At 45.9% G+C, this 22,629-nt stretch overlaps 1 protein-coding gene and 1 long non-coding RNA gene across 6 annotated transcripts in view; one reads left to right on the top strand and one right to left on the bottom strand.

The window, feature by feature from the left end:
• Window positions 1–22,629, bottom strand: part of ZNF496 (zinc finger protein 496) — a 40,016-nt gene that overhangs the window by 6,032 nt on the left and 11,355 nt on the right. For 3 of the 5 annotated variants that reach the window (XM_030812551.1, XM_030812550.1, XM_030812552.1), the window contains exons 6-10: window positions 20,955–21,031; window positions 20,500–20,607; window positions 7,957–8,089; window positions 7,333–7,440; window positions 6,115–6,228 (exon numbers count right to left, since the gene is read on the bottom strand). In XM_030812551.1, coding sequence (XP_030668411.1) covers window positions 6,115–6,228; window positions 7,333–7,440; window positions 7,957–8,089; window positions 20,500–20,607; window positions 20,955–21,031 — 540 coding nt within the window. The remainder of the gene's footprint in view (window positions 1–6,114; window positions 6,229–7,332; window positions 7,441–7,956; window positions 8,090–20,499; window positions 20,608–20,954; window positions 21,032–22,629) is intronic. The other 2 variants (XM_030812553.1, XM_030812554.1) reach the window with 1 other exon arrangement.
• On the top strand, window positions 10,347–11,205 carry LOC115835120. The gene is made up of 2 exons (XR_004030040.1): window positions 10,347–10,993; window positions 11,077–11,205. It is a non-coding gene; the product is annotated as an uncharacterized LOC115835120 (long non-coding RNA).

The raw sequence follows: 22,629 nt of genomic DNA, 5'->3' as shown, positions 1-22,629 counted from the left end.
AGTGATTTTAAAACTAGGTCACGGGCAGAGGCTAGGAGAGTTTTGAAATGCATGTTTAAAAAGCCTTGAGGAGGTGGCTGGTAGAAATATGGACATTATAGGAAATTGGAGAAAAAGAGATCCTCCAATTATAAAGTGGCAAAGAATTTGACCAAACCATATTCAACTGTTCTGTGGAGACACAAATTGTAAGTGATGAACCTGGATACTGAGCTGAGGAGATATCTAAGCAAAGTGTCAAAGGCAAAGACTAGTTTTTTTGCTGCTTATAGTGAAACGTGAGATGAGAGAGAGAAACTGAAGAAGGAATTGTTATACCAAAAAGGAACCATGACTTCAAGATTTGGAAAATTCTGTCTCTCCATACTGCAAAAAATAAGAAAACATGCACTGGAGAGACACCAAGAGTGTGGCTGGCTCATCATTTGTTAAAGAGATTCTGGGTATGATTCATGGATCCAATCAACCATCTCAAGAGAAGCCAGGAACAGAGATGCGGTTGGATATCCAGGAAGGTCTATGGAAGGCACCCTCGTCTGACGGCCTGCAACCCTGTGAACTGCATGGAGGGCAGGGTTTCTGAGTATTATATACCAGCAGAAACACTGCCAGCTAGAACTGAAAGGAAGAGAGATGGGATGAAATAAAAGAAGGCTAGAACTTCCGGGATTCTACAAACTGGCCAATAGATCTATCTGGCTATGAATATGTACTATCCTTCAAGAAAAGGGAAGAATGACTCCAAAGGTGGCTCAGAGGTTACAGGACTGCCACTGTCATCATGGGACCAGAGGGTACAGGCTCAGGAAGTGAAGTCATTTCCTTCTGAGTTCCAAAGAGCAGGGCCAGTAGCCTGCTGGGCCTGGAGAACAGAGAACTGGGCCAAGGTTATTGCTGAGCCTTAAAATCCCATGGAAATGACCTGCTAGATTTTTTTTTTTTTTTTTTTTTTGAGATGGAGTCTCGCTCTTGCTGCCCAGGCTGGAGTGCAAATGGCATGATCTTGGCTCACTGCAACCTCTGCCTCCTGGGTTCAAGCAATTCTCCTGCCTCAGCCTCCCAAGTAGCTGGGATTACAGGTGTGTGCCAACACGTCTGGCTAATTTTTGTATTTTTAGTAGACAGAGGGTTTCCCCATGTTGGCCAGGGTGGTCTCGAACTCCTGACCTCAAGTGATCTACCTGCCTCAGCCTCCCAAAGTGCTGGCATTATAGGCACGAGCCACCACACCTAGCCCTGACCTGCTAGATTTAAGACTTGCTTGGGACATTACCCTTTCTTCTCTTGGATTTCTCTCTTTTGGAATGAGAATGGTCTATGCTATGCTTTTCTCACAGTTGTATTTTGGAAGCAGAAAACATCTGGTTTCACAGTTCATAGCTAGAGAGGATTTTGCCTCAGGATGAATCATACTTCAAGTCTAACCCATACCCTATTGAGACGTTGATATTTAGATGAGATTTTGGACTTACATTTGATGCTGAAATAGGTTGAGAATTTGGGGGCCGTTGGGATGAGGTGAATGGATTTTGCTTGTGGGAGAGACATGAATTTTGAAGGTCCTGAGGGTGAGGTCTTATGGGGGATGAATTGTGTTGTCCCAAAATTTCATGTTGAAGTTCTAACCACTAAGGACCTCAGAATGTGACTGTATGTGAAGATAGGCTCTTTCAAGATGTAATTAAGTTAACATGAGGACATATGGGTGGGTGGGCTCCACAGTCCAATATGACTGGTGTCCTTATGAGAGAAGATCAGGACACTGACAAACACAGAAGTAAGACCACGTGAGTACACAGCAAGGCGGTGGCCATCTCCAAGCCAAGGAGAGAGGCCTCAGAAGAAACCAGCTCTGCTGACACCTTGATCTTCTATTAGTTGCCTCCACAATAGTGAGAAAATAAAATTCTGTTGTTTAGGCCACCTAGTCTGTGGTACTTGTTATGAAAGCCCTAACAGAGTAATATAGCACATAGCAGACAACATCACCTCAAATCAGCTAAAATGACCAAACTTTGATACGTAATTTCTATAAAAGGGGAAATAAATCAAGGATAGTCCCATTATGTGCTATCAACACAACAATATGAAGAAAATTGAGAAAGATGAGACTGCTAGAAGTCTGCCCAAAATACCAGAAGGTAAGCAACACCAAGGAGTTCCCAACTCAGCACTAAGGGCAAAAGGATGTGTGTGTGTGTGGTGTGTGGTGTGTGTGTGTGTATACACGTGCTTGTGTGCGTATGATGATGGTGGGTGGGGGCGGGGGGGGGGGGGTTGTCCCTGAATCAGCTGTCAGGATAATGTTAGCGAAGACAGGAAAGAGCTATTAGGCCAGGCGCAGTTGCTCACACCTATAACCCCAGCACTTTGGGAGGCCGAGGTGGGTGGATCACTTGAGGTCAGGAGTTTGAGACCAGCCTGGCCAACATGGTGAAACCCTGTCTCTACAAAAATACAAAAATTAGCTGGGTGTGTTGGTGGGTGCCTGTAATCCCAGCTACTCAGGAGGCTGAGGCAGGAAAATTGCTGGAACACGGGAGGCAGAGGTTGCAGTAAGCCAAGACCGCGCCACTGTACTCTAACCTGGGTGACAGAGCTAGACTCCATCTGAAAAAAAAGGAAAAAGCTATTGGTCTAACTGCCAATATATGCATTAAACCATTTACTCCTTGGCAATAACTCTATAAGGCAGCTTTAACTATTATTTCTGTTTTACAAATCAAACATTTAAGGCAGAGAAGTGAAACTGCCCAGGGTTTCAGGGGAATTGAGCCCAGTGGAGATGGGGACCAGGGCTTGTGGCCACACAGCTAGCAGCCAGGCTGCTGCAAGTGCTTGTTGCAGGCGGAGGGGCAAAGGCATGCAGCACGCAGGTAAGTCCATGACTACCACCTCAGGAAGGATGCTCTGGCCGGGAATGAATGACTTTCTGCAAGCTGAGGGGGTTAAGGGGAAAAGCAGGGGAGACTAGGAAGCTGGATGTGAAAAACCAAAACGATAAAGGCATTATTAAAAACTGTAAAATATTCTTGTAAAGTTAGAATGGGGAAGCTTTCTTAAGCAAGGCATAAAACCAAAAAGATGATGAGTAAGTGTATCTACATTTAAAAACTGTTAAGAAAACATTTAAGCCAGGCATGATGGCACACGCCTATAGTCTCCCCAGCTATTTGGGAAGCCAAAGCAGAAAGACTGCTTGAGCCCAAGACTTCAGGACCAGTCTAGGCAACATAAAGAGACCCCATCTTTTTTTTTTTTTTTTTTTTTTGAGACAGAGTCTCGCTCTGTCGCCCAGGCTGGAGTGCAGTGGTGCAATCTCGGCTCACTGCAAGCTCCGCCTCCCGGGTTCACGCTATTCTCCTGCCTCAGCCTCTCCGAGTAGCTGGGACTACAGGCGCCCGCCACCACGCCCGGCTAATTTTTTTGTATTTTTAGTAGAGACGGGGTTTCACCGTGGTGTCGATCTCCTGACCTCGTGATCCGCCCGCCTCGGCCTCCCAAAGTGCTGGGATTACAAGCGTGAGCCACCGCGCCCGGCTGAGACCCCATCTTTAAAAAAAAAAACCAAACATTTATATGCTGCAAGACACATAAACAAAGTTGAGAGAAATGGAAGAAACTGTATAACTACAGCAGAGGCAAGGGATTCAGACCCAAAACTACAATGACACGTGGGTTCAGGTAAGAATCAGAGACTTGGATTTGGTATTTAGAAGAATTTATGAAAGATGGCAGTTTCTATGAATCCACAGAAAAAGCAAACCGTGGTTTGGTAATGCAGAGTGAAAGCCATGGGTCTGGAGCCTGACAGCCTGAGTTCAAATCTTTTTTCTTTTCTTTTTTTTTTTTTTTCAAGATGGAATCTTGCTCTGTGTCCCAGACTGGAGTGCAGTGGCGTGATCTTGGCTCACTGCAACTTCTGCCTCCTGGGTTCAAGCAATTCTCCCTGCCTCAGCCTCCTGAGCAGCTGGGATTACAGGTGCCCACCACCACGCCTGGTTAATTTATTTTTTAGTAGAGATGGGTTTCACCATATTGGCCAGGCTGGTCTTGAACTCCTGACCTCAGGTGATCTGCCTGCCTCATCCTCTCAATGTGCTGGGATTACAGGTGTGAGCCACAGCGCCTGGCCATTTTTTTTCTCTCTCTTTTTTTTGAGACAGAGTCTCGCTCTGTCGTCCAGGCTGGAGTGCAGTGTCATGATTTCTGCAGCCTTGACCTCCCAGGTTCAAGCGATTCTCCTGCCTGAGCCTCCCCTAGCTGAGACTACAGGTGTCTGCCACTGTGCCTGGCTAATTTTTGTATTTTTAGTAGAGACAGGTTTCGCCATGTTGGCCAGGCTGGTCTTGAACTCCTAACCTCAGGTGATCTGCCCGCCTCGGCCTCCTAAAGTGCTGGGATAAGAGGCATGAAGCACTGCGCCCAGCCTGAGTTCAAATCTTCACTCCACCACCTACAGCTTGTGAGCACTGGACTCTGGGCAAGTGACTTCAACTCTCAGGTGCCCCAGCTGCAATAGAGAGACATCAAGCCACCCATCTCAGAAGGTGCCATGAAGATACAATGCACAGAATCATGTCATCATGTAAATCACTAAATCCTGGTGCAATGTTTAGGACATAAAGCAAACAAGTGTGAGTGCAAAAATAAATAAATAAGGATAAATGAATACTAACTAGGCAATTCACAGAACACAATAAACAGGAAAAGATATTCCACCTCAGTGGCGGATGCAGGAGCGTTATCTGATTGGCACAAACTGAACATCTGAAGTGTCCTGCATGGGCATGGATATAGAGAAGCAGACCTTATCACCAGCTATCCGGCATCAGCTGGCGGGAAAAGCCTTTTAGGAAGGCAAGCTGGCAGGAGCTACCAAAATAAGAACAGTGCCCACTCTCTGAAATCTATCATCTCTCCCCTTTCTCAGTAGCAAAGCTTGGCTTCTGGCTGTTTCAGAGCAGTCTGTGTCAGAGTCCAGCAAGGGAAGAATGGAGTTGAAAACTCCTGTGTATAAATGAACATCCATCCATCTTCTAAAAGTATATTAATGGGGCTGAGAGACATGCTATGGGCAGAAAGAAGCTAGAGAAGATTCAAAGTGCACCACAAACATCAAGCCTGCGCCTGAACTCCAAGTGGACCCCAAATGAATGCATCACCCTTGGCATGCAGAGGTGGGCTTCTTAAAAACCAGGGGTGGGCATCCATGCTTGTGGGGCAGGATCTCATCCTTTCAGATCTCCCACACTAGAAAAGCCCCTTTGTCCATGCATGAAAGGGGGCCAAGTACAAGATGCATGGAGCTGGGTCAAAATGGCACAAATCTTGCCTTCAAAAGCATCACAGGTACAACAGATAATATGCGTGAGTCAGTCTCCATAGCTATAGAAAACTACAATGACACGTGGGTTCAGGTAAGAATCAGAGGCTTGGGTTTGGTATTTAGAAGAGAAAGATGGCAGCATTGCAGCCTCTGCTTCTGGAGGTGGTGACTTTTACCAAGACGACTCAGAGTCTACACTGTGGCTATTTCTCTGAAAGCAGGAATGGAACATACACTTTCCAAGAGTCCTGTGCAGCTTCAGCACGCCAGAAACCTGCTCTTTAATCCCAATTCCAAGATTCTGTGTCAGGATGCTGGCCATCCATGCTGAGAGAAGAAAAACACTCAGCACATCACCAACAGCACTACAGCAGCACCCTGCTTTGACACACCCTCCCCGGCCCCTGGGAAAGGCAAGGAGGGTGAGCCTGGGATTGGGAGTGAGCTGGAGAATGACCCCAGCACAACAGAATCAGGGCAAACGGCTAAGAACACCACAGCAGAGGTCAGCGGGATCCTGAGGAGTTCGGTTCCTAACTGTCCCATGCCGTCACCACTGCACATTTACATCACACACCCACATGCCAACACACAGGTGCACCCGTGAATGCACACACTCACACATGCAGCACACCACATACACCACGTATGTGTATGCACGCACACATGCATTCAACACAACCATCCCCCATGCCACACATGCACATATACATTCATGCGACACACCACAGACACACATGTGCACACACAGGCACACACCCCACACCTCCCTGACCCTTCTTTACCTGGGTAGGTGTTTTGAGGCACCACCGTCTGTGGGCAGGCCTGGAACTCTGGCACCTGCAGCTCCTCACGTTTCCTTCTTTCTTCTACCTGGAATGGCTGGAGACTTGGAGAGTCTTTCCAGAGGAGGAAATGGAAAAAGTGATCTGTCTTGCACCTACAGCACTACCCGGGAGGGTGCTATCCGAATAGATGCCAGGCTATGACGTGGGGGCGGCCCTGGGCTCCCTCCTGGGGAGTGGCAGGGGGTGGCCACTCAATAAGTTCTGCTGAGTGAATGAACCTGAAGGCAAAATGGGCCAACTCCACAAACATGAGCTCTGAAGCTAGACAGAATCTACGTAGATCTGGGTTCTACTCCACTTACTCTATGGCCAGAGACAAGCACCTCCCCAGCCCCGCATTGATTCCCACTTTCTGTGGTGGGTTTTCTACAGTCATCACCACAGGCTCCTGCACACTCCGCACATCCTGCACAAACGGCGTGTGCAGAGCCTACAGGGTAGAGACGGGACAGGAGCTACTGCGCCATGCCAAGTCTCTGAACGCTTGTTCCAGGTGGGAATGGTGCATCAAAACCTTGTCTGCTTCATGCCAGCTCTAGGTCCCAAAGGGAAGGGGGTGTGGAGCTGCTGATGATTCTGTACAAAGCTATTTCCTCCTGAAGGAGCAGATGCTTTGATGCACTGTGGCATGAAGATCACGGGTCCAAGTGTGACACAGCCTGAAGGAGGGCTGGAAACTACTGCTGCTGAGCCCCAGCACCTCCCCACGCCCGTGTCCTCACAGCACCCCTGTACCAGGCAGATGGGAAGACTAGACAGGTGAGGCACCTCAAAGGGCTGTGCTTGGTGCCCAGTTAGGAGGAGACACTCCCTCTGCAACTAGGCTTGTCATGAGTATCTGACCTCACTCCTGGAGGGGTCGCTGTATTGTCAGCACAAACCAGATGTTACTTACAGGCAGAGGAGAAAGGCATTCCTATTATTTCCCAGTCCTTGGCCAAGGGAGTACAATCCCAATGCCTGGCAAAATTAAGATCCCCCATTCTTTCTATGAAAAGTCAGGGACAAGGCAAGACATGCAAGACCCACATAGAGTCTGGGGAAATGAAGAAGGCAATTAGGGGCTGCAGAGAGAAGCCAGCGAGTGGGCTCACCTCTGGCTGCCAGCAACCCTTCCCCCTCCTCCGTCCACTCAGTTCTGGAATCATTACTCACCCAAGTAGGAGACCTGGGGCACTTCTTTGCCCTGGAGATCCTGCAACTCTGGAACGCGTGGCTCATTTTCCCCTCCCTGGGAGAGATCTGGCTGGGCAGCTAGGTCGTCTGTTCAAAGACAAAGGCACGGTACGTGTTTATTAGTAATCTGATCCTGCAGCAACCAGGGCTGGTCCAGAAGAGAGAAGGTGGAGGGATGCCCAGCGGGCATGGCACCATCAGGGGCGAGAAGTGAAAAGGCCAGAGCCGGCAGTGCAGGGCAGTGGGGACAGCACACGCAGGGAGAGCTATGGGCTTGGGGGTCTCTCTGAGGCGTTCGGGCGTAAAGCAGACGTAAAGGGACAAACGAGTAAGAACGATGGAAGAGAAATGGACATACAGCACATGTTCTATTTGGTTCTGATAAGCCTGATGTGGTGAGACAGCAGGTGATGGTCAATCGGTCACACTGCCTGTAGGGCCACTGTGTGCAAATGACCTCCTGTCCAGGTTGGGGGTGAACAGAGTGATCTGACGCAGGCCCCGCTTCCCTGATCTTATGGGACGAAGTTGACTCTTACTCCAAGTGAGAACCCCCCTGCCCAGTTCCCTGGTCTTGAGGTATGGGGGAAAGTTAAGTCTTACTTGGAGGTACTGAGACTCCGTAATCCTCCCCAATGATGAACTCTCCATAGAAGCCAGTCTGGGCAGGATCTAGAAGGGACCAATCCTCTTCAGAGAAGCATAAAATCATGTCCTTGAATGGAGAAACCCGATTCTGAAAGCACAGGAGAACAGGGATGCCTCAGTCCAGGACAAGCTAGGTGTCTCAGTCTTAGTCCATTGAGGCTGTGACAACACAACGCTGTAGGACGGGCGGTTTCTACACAACAGAAATCTGTTCCTCACAGTTCTGGAGGCTGGACGTCCGAGATCAAGGTGCCAGCAGGCTGGGTGCCTGGTGAGGGCCCACTTCTTGGTTGAAAGACAGGCATCTTCTGTGTCCTCACATGATGGAGAGGGCAAGGGAGTTCTCTGGGGCCTCTTTTAGGAGGGACTAATCCCACTCAGGAGGGCTTTGCCCTTGTTACCTCATCATCTCCCCAAAAGGCTCCACTTCCTAATACCATCATCTTGGGGATTACAATTTCAACACAAATTTTGGGGAGACATAAACACTGAAACCATAGCATTCTGCCCCTGGTTCCCCCAAATTCATATCCTTTTCACATGCCAAACAAATTCATTCTATCCCAATAACCCCCAAAGTCTTCATTCATTCCAGCATCAACTCAAAAGTCCAAAGTCCAGCATCTCATTTAAATACCATCTAAATCAGTTACGGGTGAAACTCAAGGCACAATTCTACCTGAGACAAAATTCTCTCCAGCTGTGAACCTCTGAAATGAAACAAGTTATGTGCCTTCCAAATATAGTGGTGAGGCCAGCGCAGTGGCTCACACCTGTAATCCCAGCACCTTGAGCGGCCGAGGCAGGCAGATCACCTGAGTTCAGGCGTTTGAGACCAGCCTGGCCAACATGGTGAAACCTCATCTCTACCAAAAATACAAAAAGTAGCTGGGCGCGGTGGCGGGCGCCTGTAGTCCCAGCTACTTGGGAGGCTGAGGCAGGAGAATCATTTGAACCTGGCAGGCGGAGTTTGCAGTGAGCTGAGATCATGCCACTGCACTCCACCCTGGGCAACAGGTGAGACTCCGTCCTAAAAAAAAACAAAACAAAACACACACACACACACACACACACACACACATAATGGTGAGACAGGCACAGGATAAACATTCCAATTCCAAAAAAGGGAAATAGAAAAAAAGAAAAGGAGTAACAGGTCCCAAGCAAGCCCTAAACCTACGGGTCACAGCACATTATGGTTTACGGCTTGAGAATAATCTGGAGAATAATCCTTTTTGTCTTGATGCTGTGCTCCCCAGGCCCACTGTGTTGGGAGGTGACCCCGCCTTCCAAACCCACAGGTGGCACCTTCACTGGGCAGGAGTTGAGCCCCAAGGCCCTGGGTGGCCCTGTCCCTGGCTTTTAGTGGTCCCGCCCCATGGCAGCCCCTGGTGAGGGCCTGCCCTCGAGGTGGTTCTCTGTGGTGGCCCCCACCTCTGTGGCAGCTCTGTGTATCTTTCAGAGGCCCAAGGCTCTCTTGGGCTGGAACTTCGCTGGTGGCCCCACCAGCTAGGGCTTCAGGGGTGACTGAAGCGAGGCTCTCTGCTGTGGTCCCGCTTGCTGTGGGTCTTGTGCTCTGGGCCTGTGATGGGCAGAAGAGCCCTGATGATTTCTGAATTTCCTTTGGGGTCATTTTTCCATTTTCTTGGACTAGCCCCTAGCCTCAGTTTCAATGGCAAAACCTTTATCTTCTCTCCTAAACAGGCTGGCTCACTCTTATCAACATAGGCTGACAAATATTCCCGATCTTTAAGTTCTGCTTCCCTTTTAAGTAACAATCCCATCTTTAAATCACTTCTCTCTTTCCACATTTCACAAGCTGCACCTTCAAAACCTTGCTTAGGTATTTCTGCAGCCAAATATCCAATTGCAGTGGCCCGCAAGTTCTACCTTCCACAAAACACTAATACATAAGCACAGTTCAGCCAAGTGATTCGCCACTGTAAGAAGGATGGCCTTTCCTCCACTGCTAACCACACGTTTCTCATTTCCATCTGGGACCTCATCAGAATAGCTTTGCTGTTCACATTTTTACCAACATTCTGGCTGAGGATTTCAAATCTCCTCTTTTCTTTTGGAGCTCACTAGAAATCACCCGTAACAGTCTGTTTACGGGCCGGGCACGGTGGCTCACACTTGTAATCTCAGCACTCTGGGAGGCTGAGGCTGGCAGATCACTTGAGGTCAGGAGTTCCAGACCAGCCTAGCTAGCCAAAATGGCAAAACCCTGTCTCTACTAAAAATACAAAAATTAGCCAGGTGTGGTGGTGCACGTCTGTAATCTCTGCTGCTCAGGAGGCTGAGGTGGCAGTGAGCAGAGATTGTGCCACTGCACTCCTGCCTGAGTGACAGAGCAGGACTCTATCTCGAAAAAAAAAAAAAGAAAGAAAAAAATTGTCTGTTCATGGCAACACAGGCTTTTTCTAGCCTGCACTTCAAAACTCTTCTAACCTCTACCCATTACCCAGTTCCCAAGCTTCTTCCACGTTGTATTTGTTAGAGTAGCACCCAAAATGTTTGGTGCCAATTTTCTGTCTTAATCCATTTGGGCTGCTCTAACAAAATACCGAAGAATGGGGACTCATAAACAACATAAATGTATGTCTTACAGTTCTGGAGGCTGGGAAGTCCCCAGCTGACACCAGCATAGTTGGGTTCTGTGGGGAGGGGAACACAAAAACATTCAGACCATAGCACTAGGGGAGGGAGGGGGTGTGGAAGCTAGGGCTGAGGGAAGAGCCCAAAGCAACATATGCAGATAGAAGAGACAGAAAGGAGACCGACTACCCCAGGTCCAGGCTCCAGGGGACACACTGCTTTGTAATTTCTGCTCTTGGATCCACCTCATCCCTATCTTGTTTGGCAAAATCCGAATGGCAGCTACCTAGCTGGGTGGCCAAGGATGTGGAGAAGCAGTGTCCTCCTCAGTGCTGGGGAGGCTGCACATCCACCGTCCACCGCTCCTATGGTGGCTGCTGGGCAATGTCCAGAGGTTACCAGCGAGCTTGCCCTCAACACAGAGATTCCTCAGGTTTATGTTGCACGTTACCAACATGCCCACCCTTCAGTCCAGAGGTTACCAGCGAGCTTGCCCTCAACACAGAGATTCCTCAAGTTTATGTTGCACGTTACCAACATGCCCACCCTTCAGTCCAGAAGTTACCAGCGTGCTCGCCCCTCAGTGCAGAGATTTCTAAAGTTTATGTTGCACGTTACCAACATGCCCACCCTTCAGTCCAGAAGTTACCAGCGTGCTCGCCCCTCAGTGCAGAGATTTCTAAAGTTTATGTTGCACGTTACCAACATGCCCACCCTTCAGTCCAGAGTTACTTACGCTTCTCCAAGATTCTAGTTTGTTGCACGTTACCAACATGCCCACCCTTCAGTCCAGAAGTTACCAGCGTGCTCGCCCCTCAGTGCAGAGATTTCTAAAGTTTATGTTGCACGTTACCAACATGCCCACCCTTCAGTCCAGAAGTTACCAGCGTGCTCGCCCCTCAGTGCAGAGATTTCTAAAGTTTATGTTGCACGTTACCAACATGCCCACCCTTTGGTGCAGAGATTTCTCAAGTTTATGTTGCACATGTGCAACGTCAAGTCTATAAAAGCTGCTTCACTGCAGCATTGATCTAATAAATATTGAAAACCTTGACACACATCAACAAGACAGCGGATTGAGTAAGCTACAGAAACCACACAAGGGATGATCCTACATGCACAGAAAGAATGAAGGCCTCTCTGTACTGAGAGGGAATTCTCTTCAAAGCGTGTTGTTGCAGGAAAACACCTGTGCATGATGGAATCCAGATGGCCACCAAGTGCAGGGCGTCTAGGAGTTCCGAAGGTTAGCTGCTTCTCAAGAGGGACCTGGGACTCTGGGGTTAGGTCTAACAGGGAGATTTTTTTCATAAACTTTGAATCACAGACCATGGGAATGTGTCAAAAAACTGATTTTAATTTCTATTTTTATCTTTATATTGTTTTAGACAGGGTCTCACTCTGTCACCCAGGCTGGAGTGCAGTGGCACAATCACAGCTCACTGCAGCCTCAACCTCCGGGGCTCAAGCAATCCTCTTGCTCAGCCTCCCAAGTAGCTGGGACTACAGGAGTGAGCCACCATGCCTGGCTAATTTTTAATTTTTGTCAAAATGAGGTCTTGCTATGTTACCCAAGCTGGTCTCAAACTCCTGGGCTCAAGCAGTTCTCCCACCTCAGCCTCCCATAGGGCTGGGATTACCAGTATGAGCCATGATGCCTGGCCTAATTTTCATTTTTAAAATGATGGTATATCCATATAATACTAGGAAACCAGGAAAATAAAGCAGTCCTTTATATAATTGGAAAGGACCACAAAATAAAATTTTTGTGGAAAAAAGAAAAGTAACTCATAGGAATTTTATATTACTAGTATCTATGTGACAAGCAAAAACGGAACAGAATAGTTTTTAAAACACGCCTTGCATCTGCCTACCTCTCTGGAAAACTATCAGCTACTGTCAGATGGTTTCCCTGGGTGTTGGGGCCAGGCACCCAGGACATGGCTGGGAAGGAGTGATTTTCTTTCCTTCTCTTTTTTTTGAGATTGGTTTTTGCTCTGTCACCCAGGCTGAAGTGCAGTGGTGCAATCTTGGCTCACGGCAACTGCCGCTTCCCAGGTTCAACTGATTTTTGGGCCTCAGCCCCCTAAGTAGCTGGGACTACAGGCATTCACTACCATGACCAGCTACTTTTTTTTGTATTTTTAGTAGAGATGGAGTTTCACCATGTTGCCAGGCTGGTCTCAAGCTCCTGAGCTCAAGTGATTCAACCACCTTGGCCTCCCAAAGTGCTGGGATTGTGGGTGTGAGCCACCACGCCCAGCCTTGACTAGTCTTTTTTTTTTTTAAAAAAAAAAAGCAAAAATATGGACGGCAGAGGGCATTTAAAGGAATCATTTTGGTGAAAAGTAAAACAATGTTAATATAAAAAAAAACCTATGGAATAATTATGCGTCAATTGTACATAGGTATCCCAGTGATCAGAGCTGATGTGACCCATGACCCATGTGACCCAGTGACCCATGCAGGACACCCCACCTTCAATGCCTCCAGATGTGCTGCATGGGGAGTGCACAGCCCAGTGTGGTTCTCCTGCAAAACGCGTGGCCTGAGTGCCACTGTGAGTCTAACCCCACCTGAGGGAAGGAAGCTGTATCACCTATCACAATATTCTACTCTTCAAAACTATCCACAGCATGACAAACATTGAGAACCCAAGGAGGAAGTGTTAGAGACGGGACAACTAAATGAGAAGCAATGATGCTGGATCATTATTGTTTTCATGTTAAATTTCCTCAACGTGGTAATTGTATTGTGGTTAAGAGACTCTCCTTGTGTTTAGGAAATATGCTCCTTTGGAATGAATAAGGGGGCACCAATGTCTGCATCCAACTGAAGATTTGGGGAAAAATAGAAGGAAGGGGTGGGGGTAGGTAAGGAAGAGAGAGAGAGAATGGGGAAAGTGAAGGAAAGGGTATTTGGAAGTCTCTGTACTGTTCTTGCAATCTTCCCTAACTCTAAAATTAATTCCAAAGAAAAAGTTTAAAATAAAAATAAATACCTCAAAAATTCTAAATTTGAATCAGGGTTTTGGAACAAGGACTCTTGTCTGTACATATGAATCACAGGCATCTTAGTAAAAATTCTGACTCAGTAGGTCAGGGGTGGCGCCTCAGAGGCTGTATCTGAATGAGCCCCTAAGTGGATCTGCTGCTAGGAAGAGGTCAGTGTGGAAAAGCCTCTTCCCAGGCTGTTCCACAGAATCCAAAACAGGCCTCGGGAAGCCACTGGATTTCCTTACAAGGACTTGTGGGAGACAACTTGATGTCGGTTTCTTAAATGGGGAAAAAAATGGTAATTGCCACGGTTGACAAAAAATACAAAAGAATCCATCACTCTGACAAGACTTCCTGGGAGGAGTGTGTGTGTGTGTGTGTGTGTGTGTGTGTGTGTGTGTCTGCGCACGCACGCGCAGTCGGGGTCCCGAGGGAAAAATTGAGAGTATATATTAACAACAGATTTGGCTGCTTTTTCCTTTGAGCCTTGATTAGGTGTTTGAGAATCTACTTGCTATAGTTTGAATGTGTACCTCAAATTTCATGTGCTGGAAACTTGATCCCCCATGTGGCAGTATTGAAAGGTGTGGCCTTTAAGAGGTGATGAATAGGTTGTCATGGGAGTGGAACTGGTGGCTTTGTAAGCGGAGGAAGAGAGACCTGAGCAAGCGTGTCAGGACACTCAGCCCCTCGCCATGTGATGCCCTGCCCCCACCTTGGGACACCACAGAGCCCCCACCAGCACGAAGGCTCTCACCAGATGGAGCCCCTCAACCTGAATCTTCTCAGCCTCCATAAATATGAGAAGTCAATTTATTTTTTTATAAATTACAGTTTCAGGTATTCTGTTACAAGCGACAGAAAACTGACTAGACAGTCATGGCATCACAGAAGCAAACCCAAGTCCAGGGGCCAGGTAGGTGGACAGACAGTACTCCAGTCACCTACAGAGTCTGACACGGCCACTTAGCAGGATCCCCAGGGAGCTTTTAGAACCATATGGACCAATGCTTACATGTTGGGGAGGAGCATAAAAACAGAACACTGATCTACAGCAGGATCCTTTTACTTGTGAGGCACACAAATAAATCGGCAGAGAAAAGTCCAGAAGGAAGTTCACTAGACCATGCAGAGTCTTCTCACACGACTGGGAACGAGTGGTATCTTTTCACTTCCTACATTTTGTTGACTTTTCACAAGAAGGGATGGGGAAAATAGATAAACATGTATATTTAAGATTAAATCTTCAGAGGAGATTTTTCTAATGCCTCCCACTAAGTACAATGGAAACCCTGGACACTGCACATCAAATGAGCACAGGAGACTCTGAAAGGTGGAATGAAAACCCTGGACGTTGCACATCAAATGAGCACAGGAGACTCTGAAAGGTGGAGAGAGGGTGGCAGAATGGCCAGGGACCTTGGAACAACATATGCTAAGTTCACTGGTTTTTCTCTCTACCACATATTTCCCTGACTTGAAGCTGAAGGAGCCAGCTACCAAGAAATACCCATGGGCACAGACCAAAAAAAAGCTCCAACAAAAGCCTGCTCTCTCAGCCACAGGACCTGGAAAGGGGCAGCCCAGCCAAACAGATAATAACTGCTCTACTCCACTTAATACCACATAAGAAAACTGTGGCCCCTTCTTACCAACACCAGCAGAGAATGAGTAGGGAGCCTAGACTTGCACCCTCACCAGGTGCAATGAGGTGCCCTAACAGCCCTGCTGGGGTGGTCTCAGAGAAGGCCAAATAGGCAGCTGGGACCTCCATCCCTGCTAGCTAAGAACAAGCCCCCCTGCCACCAATGGAGACCATGTAGGGAGCTGGAACTCCACTCCCACTCAGGCATAGGAGGAGCATCCCCACTTTGGTGCCCGTGGAGATCCAGGAGGAAACCTGACGTTCTCTCACTAGATAATAACAAGTGGTGGCCCACCTGCCCTTCTCTTGCTGGAGCAATGTCAAAAACAACACAGCATAACCAAACAAAACCAGCTACACCAAAGTTAAGGTCCAGAGTCTCATCATATAAAATATGCAGGCAGAAAATCACTCACTATACCAAGAACTGGAAAGATCTGAAACTGAATGAAAAAACATAACCACCAATAGATGCCAACCCTCGGGTGACAGACACGTTAGAACTATCTGACAAAGAAGCTGTCATAAAATGCTTCAATGAACAATTATAAGCACACTCCAAACAAATGAAAAAATAGAAAGTGTCTGTAAAGACACAGAAAGTCTCAGCAAAGAAACAGAAGATAGAGAAAATAACTAACTGGAAATGTGAACAGTACAAACCACAATATGAAATAAGAAGCTCAGTGAATAGGCTCAGCTGAGGAGGGGACAGAAGAAAGACTCAGTCAACTTGAAGACGGAAAAATAAAGTTATTCAACCTGAACAACAGAGAGAATACAGGCTGAAAAAAAATGAAAAGAGTCTCAGGTACCTTTATAAATTACAGTTTCTAACAAGAGATCTAAAACCTGTATCCTTAGCACTCTGGAGAGGGGAAAGAGAGAGGGACTAAAAAAGTACTAGAAAAATCCAGCTCAAGAATTCCCAAGCTTGGAAAGAGACATAAACCTAGAAATTTAAGAAGCTGAGCAAACTCTAAATAGGTTAATCTAAAGAAATCCGTAAGAAGACACAGCATAATTTAACTTCTGAAAACTGAAGGCAAAAGAAGAAAAAAATCTTACAGGCAGCCAGAGTAAAATAATACCCTCCTTATAGGGAAAAAATTTTTGAATGACAGCAGATTTCTCATCAAAAGCCATGGAGGCTAGAAGGAAGTAACATAATATTTTTCAAGTGCTGAAAGAAAACTGTCAACTGTGAATCTTTCATCTGGTGAAAACATCCTTCAGGAATGATGGGGAAATGAAGACCTACTAAGATGAGGAAAAAATATGTAAGTCTATCACCAGCAGATCTATCTTAAAAGAATGGCCAAAGAAATACTCTAAACAAAAAGAAGGAACCTTGGAACATAAGAAGAAAGAAAACAGTAAGCCAAAATATGGGTAATAAATAGATTTTCTTTTTCCTTTTGAGTTTTCTGAATAATGTTTGACAGTTGAAGCACAAATTATAACACTCTGATGCGGTTCTAAATGTACGTAGAGGAAATATTTAACACAACTGCATTATAATAGGCGAAGAAGGATGAGGGTATGTAAAAGGAGGTATATTATATTTCTTTCTTTTTCTTTTTTTTTTCTGATGGGGTCTCACTCTGTCACCCAGGCTGGAGTGCAGCGATGCAATCACAGCTCACTATGCAGCCTCAACCCCCTGGGCTCAGGCAACCCTTCTGCCTCAGCTTCCCAAGTAGCTGGCGCTATAGGAGCACACAACCATTCCCAGCTAATTTTTTTAGAATCATTATTTGTAGAGACAAGGTCTCGCTATGTTGCCCAGGCTGGTCTCAAACTCCTGGGCTCAAGCAATCCTCCCACCTTGGCCTCTTAAAGTGCTGGGATTATAGGCACAAGCCATGGTGCCCGAAAAAAAGGAATAAGCTTCTACACTTCACTCAAACTGATAAAATGATACTCAGTAGATAAGTTATGTATCTATAATGTAATACTTAGAATAACCACTAAAAAAGCTATACAAAAATATACATACACTCAACACCACACTAGGTAAATCGAAAAGGAATTCTATATGTTCAAGTAACACACAGAAAAATAGGAAAAAGGAAACAGAGAAACAAAAACAGAGCCAGAAAAATAGAAAGACAGACTTAAGCCCTAACATGTCAGTAATGACATTAACTACAAATGGTCTACATACATCAATCAAAACACAGTAACTGGCAGAGCAGATTAGAAAACATTATCCAAATATATATTATCTAGGGCCCGGGTGCAGCGGCTCACACCGGTAATCCCAGAACTTTGGGAGGACGAAGCAGGTGGATCACGTGAGGTCAGAAGTTCAAGACCAGCCTGGCCAACATGGTGAAACCCTGTCTCTACTAAAAATACAAAAATGAGCCGGGCCTGGTGGTGCACGCCTGTAGTCTCAGCTACTCGGGAGGCCGAGGCAAGAGAATTGCTTGAACCCAGGAGATGGGGGTTGCAGTGAGCTGAGATCGCACCACTGCACTCCAGCCTGGGTGACAGAGTGAGACTCTGCCTCAAACAAAATAAAACAACAAATATATACTATCTAAAAGTAACTCACTTTAAATATAATAATATAGGCAGGTTGACTGTAAAAGGATGGAATAAATATATTATGCAATTATTAATCAAAAGAAAGAAGAGAAGCTATATTAACATCAGATAAGAGTACTTTCTTACAAAACTTACCAACTTTTGTACTTACCAACGATTGCATACCTGGGCATTTATCCCAGAGAAATGAAGACTGATGCGTACATTAAAAACCTGCACACAAATATTTATAGCAGCTTTATACAATAATGACCCCAAAACAACCCGGATGTTCTTCAACCAGTGAATGGTTAAATGAACTGTTGGACTCCACGTGATGGAATACTACTCAGCAATGAAAAGCAACGGACTAGTCACACACACAACAACCTGAATGAAGCTCCACAGAATTACGCTGAATGAAAACAGCCAATCCCCAAAGGTTACATACTATATGAATCCATTTATGTAACATTCTTGAAATGAAATGACATTATAGAGCTGAAAAACATATCAGTGGTTGCCAGAGGTTGAAGAGAGGGTGAGGGTAGGAAAGAAATGAGTGTGGACATTAGGTAACAGGAGGTATCCTTCTGGTGAAGCACCTGTTCTGTATCTTGCATGTATCAATGTCAATACCCTGGGTGTGACATTGTACTATATTTATAGAATATAGATTTTTACTCTATATTTTACCATTGAGTGTTTAAAAAGTTCACAGGATCTCTCTGTGTTATTTCTTACAATGGCATGTGAATCTACAATTATGTAAAAATAAGAAGGTTTATTTAAAAAGAAAAACAAAACTTCACGTGTACCATGTTCGTAGCAGCATTATTCACAACAGCCAAAATATGGAAGCAATGCAAATGTCCATCGACAGGTGAATGGATAAACAATGTGATATACACACACATGGGAGTATTATTCAACCTTAAAAAGGAAGGGAATTCATGGCCGGGCGCGGTGGCTTATGCCTGTAATCCCAGCACTTTGGGAGGGCGAGGCGGGTGTATCACGAGGTCAAGAGTTCGAGTTCAAGAGCCTGACTAACATGGTGAAACCCCGTGTCTACTAAGAATACAAAAATCAGCCAAGCGTGGTTGCAGATGCCTGTAATCCCAGCTACTTGGGAGGCTGAGGCAGGAGAATTGCTTGAACCCGGGATGCGGAGGTTGCAATGAGCGGAGATCGAGCCACTGCACTCCAGCCTGGGCGACAGAGCAAGACTCCATCTCGGGAGAAAAAAAAACACGGAAGGGAGTTCCGGCACATACAACCTTGAGGACATTATGCTGAATGAAATAAACCAGTCACAAAAAGGCAAATAGTGCATAATTCCACTTATATGAGGTATTTATAGTCAAATTAATAGGGACTGAAAGTAGAATGGAGGTTGCCAGGGGCTAAGGGAAAGGGTAAATGGGGAGTTATTATTTAATGTATAAGGAATTTCAGTTTGGGAAGATGAAAAAGTTCTACAGATTGGGTGTACAACAATGTAAATATACTTAACACCACTGAACCGCATACTTAAAAACAGTTAAGATGGAAAATTTTATGCTATGTGTATATTACCACAATTAAAAACAGAAATTAAAAAACACTTATAAACAAGATCTTCATGATGGTGACTTTTAGTGCACTGGGAAGAAACTATCAGAGTAATAAAACAGTACTGACTTATCGAAATCTCTGTACTGTGCTCGCTATGGCATTTACTAGGGACTGCAAGAATTGAAAGATGAAGACCAAACCTCGTTAGGTACTGAATTAACAGCATCCCCTTATGTGTTATACTGGTTAAAGGTCCAAATTTTAATAAGAAATACTGGTTTTACCTCCTTTGTGTTTGGGAATGGTCACAGTATGCAGCAGATGCTGACATGTATGTGTTGAGCATCAGGGTAAATGGGCGTGTGCCACATTTTTGGTGGGGCAAAAGCAAGTTATGGAGATGCCCCCTAACTGGGTAACCTGGCTAACTCCTTCCCATCCCTAGCCCTCCCTTCTCCAAGTTTAAAGTTATATTGGCTGGGCACAGTGGCTCATGCCTGTAATCCCAACACTTTGAGAGGCTGAGACAGGAGGATCACTTGAGGTCAGGAGTTCGAGACCAGCCTGGGCAACATAGTGAGACCCTGTCTCTACAAGGAAATACAAAACTTAGCTGGGTGTAGTGGAATGCACCTGTAGTCCCAGCTGCTCAGGAGACCGAGGTGGGAGGATGGCTTGAGCTCAGGAGTTTGAGGCTGCAGTAAGCTATGACTATGCCACTGCATTGAAGCCTGGGTGACAAGGCAAGACCCTGTCTCTAAAAATAAAAATAAAATAAAGTCATGTCAAATGAACTGTGCAGAAGGCAAACTGCTCAGCTTCTGACGTCCTGCTGAGACATGATAATAGAGTGTCTACTGTTTTTCAGTTTTCTGTTGGGGAAGGAGCAACTAAATAAAAGCAGGAGCCACACATCCTGTTCCCATGGGAGGGGATGATGCTGTCATAAGCAAATCTCGTGCCAGCCAGTGGAAAGTGTTAGGAGGGAAAGTAAAGGAGATATGGCCAGAAAACATGGCCAAAGGCAGCAACTGGGCTAGAGAGAGGCGAGTAAGATCACCTGCTGGACCAGCCCCCAGCCCTGACTCTGACTCCTCAGAGCGCCCGAGTAAGCAAGTCTTACACAAAAACACGAACGAGAACATTGGAGGAAATTCTGGAATGACTCACCACGTAGATCTGTGACAGGACTGAAATTATCTGTGCTTTCTTCCCTCCACTTCCTAACATTTCTAAAATATAACCATTGCTGCGATGATTATTAAATTGAAAAATTCTCTGTAAAATAAAAGAGCAGAGAGATCTCCTTTTTCACAAGAGGGGAACTTAGACATGCTGAGAGGCCCATCACTGGGGACTCACGGGCCTTTGTTTTCTGCTATCATCTGCACAAAGCTTCCTGAAGGTGGCCTGATGACAGTCAACCCAGTGAGCGGCTGGGACCACAGGGCAGGAGGAGAAATGGGGCATCTCTTAAGCTCACGCTCTGCCTATTTTAGCTTTTCTGGGCTGGGACTGAACATCCTGGTGGCAGTCAGAAAGCTGGCTGGGGTCCTAGGAAAGCTGCCCCGTAGCCTACAGAGGCAAACACGGGATTTTCAAGGGCTCCTGTAGAAACCACTCACCGGGGGTAGCTGGAGGGTGGTCACCTGCTGTGTGTCCCGCACATTCTCTTCCTGAAGAAGGAAAGCATCTTGCAGAACTGAAAGAGATCAGAAAATGGTGTCCTAAAGCGGGCCAGGGCCAGGCCTGGTGCTGATACCTTCTGAGCTTTCCGCGGCTCTTCATTTCCATTTTGGTAGCAAAGAAAATCACAAGAGAGGCACCAACAGGGAACTGTTTAATGGTGCTTTTCATAAAACCCCAGTCTCTGTACTTAACTGTAAAATGAGGATTACAAAATGATGCACATGAAAAGCACTCTGTAAACCACAAAGATTGCTGCGACTTTGTTTCCAGATATAACAAGGGGGGCTATAACAGAAAGTGCCTGGGTTCATGATGGCACGGTCAATTAAATGAACTCTTTCACCTCGGGTAGGTCCCCGGACCTCACCATTGTTATCCAAACTATGGGAAAATAAAGGTTAAAACTCAATGGAGTTTAGCCATATGCGGTGGTACATGCCTGTAATTTCAGCTATTCTTATTTTGGGGACTGAGGTGGGAGAATCACTTGAGCCCAGGAGTTCCAGACCAGCATGGACAACACAGAGTATTTGTTACTTAAAAAGAAAAAAAAAAAGAAGAAAAAGAAAAAGCCGTAGAGTTGAGGAATCTATAAGTACTCTTAGGGTCTGGATGTGGTGGCTCATGCCTGTAATCCTAGCTCTTTGGGAAGCCAAAGTGGGAGGACTGCTTAAGCTCAGGAGTTCAAAACCAGTCTGGGCAACATAGCGAGATCTCATCTCTACTAAAAATAAAAAAACTGGGAAGCTGAAACAGGATTGCTTGAGCCTGAGAGATGGAGACTGCAGTGAGCCACAGCTGCACCACTGCACTCCAGCCTGGGTGACAGAACATGGCTCTGTCTCAAATGGAAAAAAAAAAAAAAAAAAAAGGTAAGGGCTGTTGGCAATCAGAATTACTGTGGAACTCCATTAAAAAAAAAAAAAAGGAAAATCCTGTCATTTGTGACATGGATGAACTGAAAGACATGCTACGAGCAATATGCCAGACACAAAAAGAGAAATACTGCATGTTCTCACTTAAATGCAGACTCTAAAACAGTTGAACTCATAGAAGCAGCGATCAGAATGCTGGTTACCAGAGGCTCGGGAATGAGGGGACTGGGGAGACATTGGTCAAAGTGTACAAAATTTCAGTGACTTGAGAGGAGTAAGCTCAGGAGTCCTACTGCACAACATGGTGACTGTAGGCAGTAACAACGTACTGTGTACTTGAAAATTGCTAAGAGGGTAGATCTGAAGTATTTTCACCACACACAGAAAAAGGATAGGTATATGAGGTAATGCATTATATTAATTAGCTTGACTTTTTTTTTTTTTTTTTAAGAGACTGGTCTCACTATGTTGCCTCGGCTGGAATAGAACTCCTGAGCTCGAGGGATCCTCCTACCTCAGCCTCCTGAGTAGCTGGGACTACAGGTGTGCCACCATGCCCAGCTAATTAGCTTGGTTTAATCATTTCACAATGTGTACAGATATCAAAACATCACACTGTACACCACAAATACATACAATTTTTTGTCAATTTGAAAACAGAAATTAAACAAAAAAGGAAAACTGTTACCACTGTAGGTACTCCTGAGAGAGCATTTGACACAGTATCCTAAAGACC

Source organism: Nomascus leucogenys, chromosome 5 (genome assembly GCF_006542625.1).
Source record: "Nomascus leucogenys isolate Asia chromosome 5, Asia_NLE_v1, whole genome shotgun sequence".
In the NCBI taxonomy this organism is placed as follows: domain Eukaryota; kingdom Metazoa; phylum Chordata; class Mammalia; order Primates; family Hylobatidae; genus Nomascus; species Nomascus leucogenys.
This window is presented reverse-complemented; position numbering and strand designations above follow the sequence as displayed.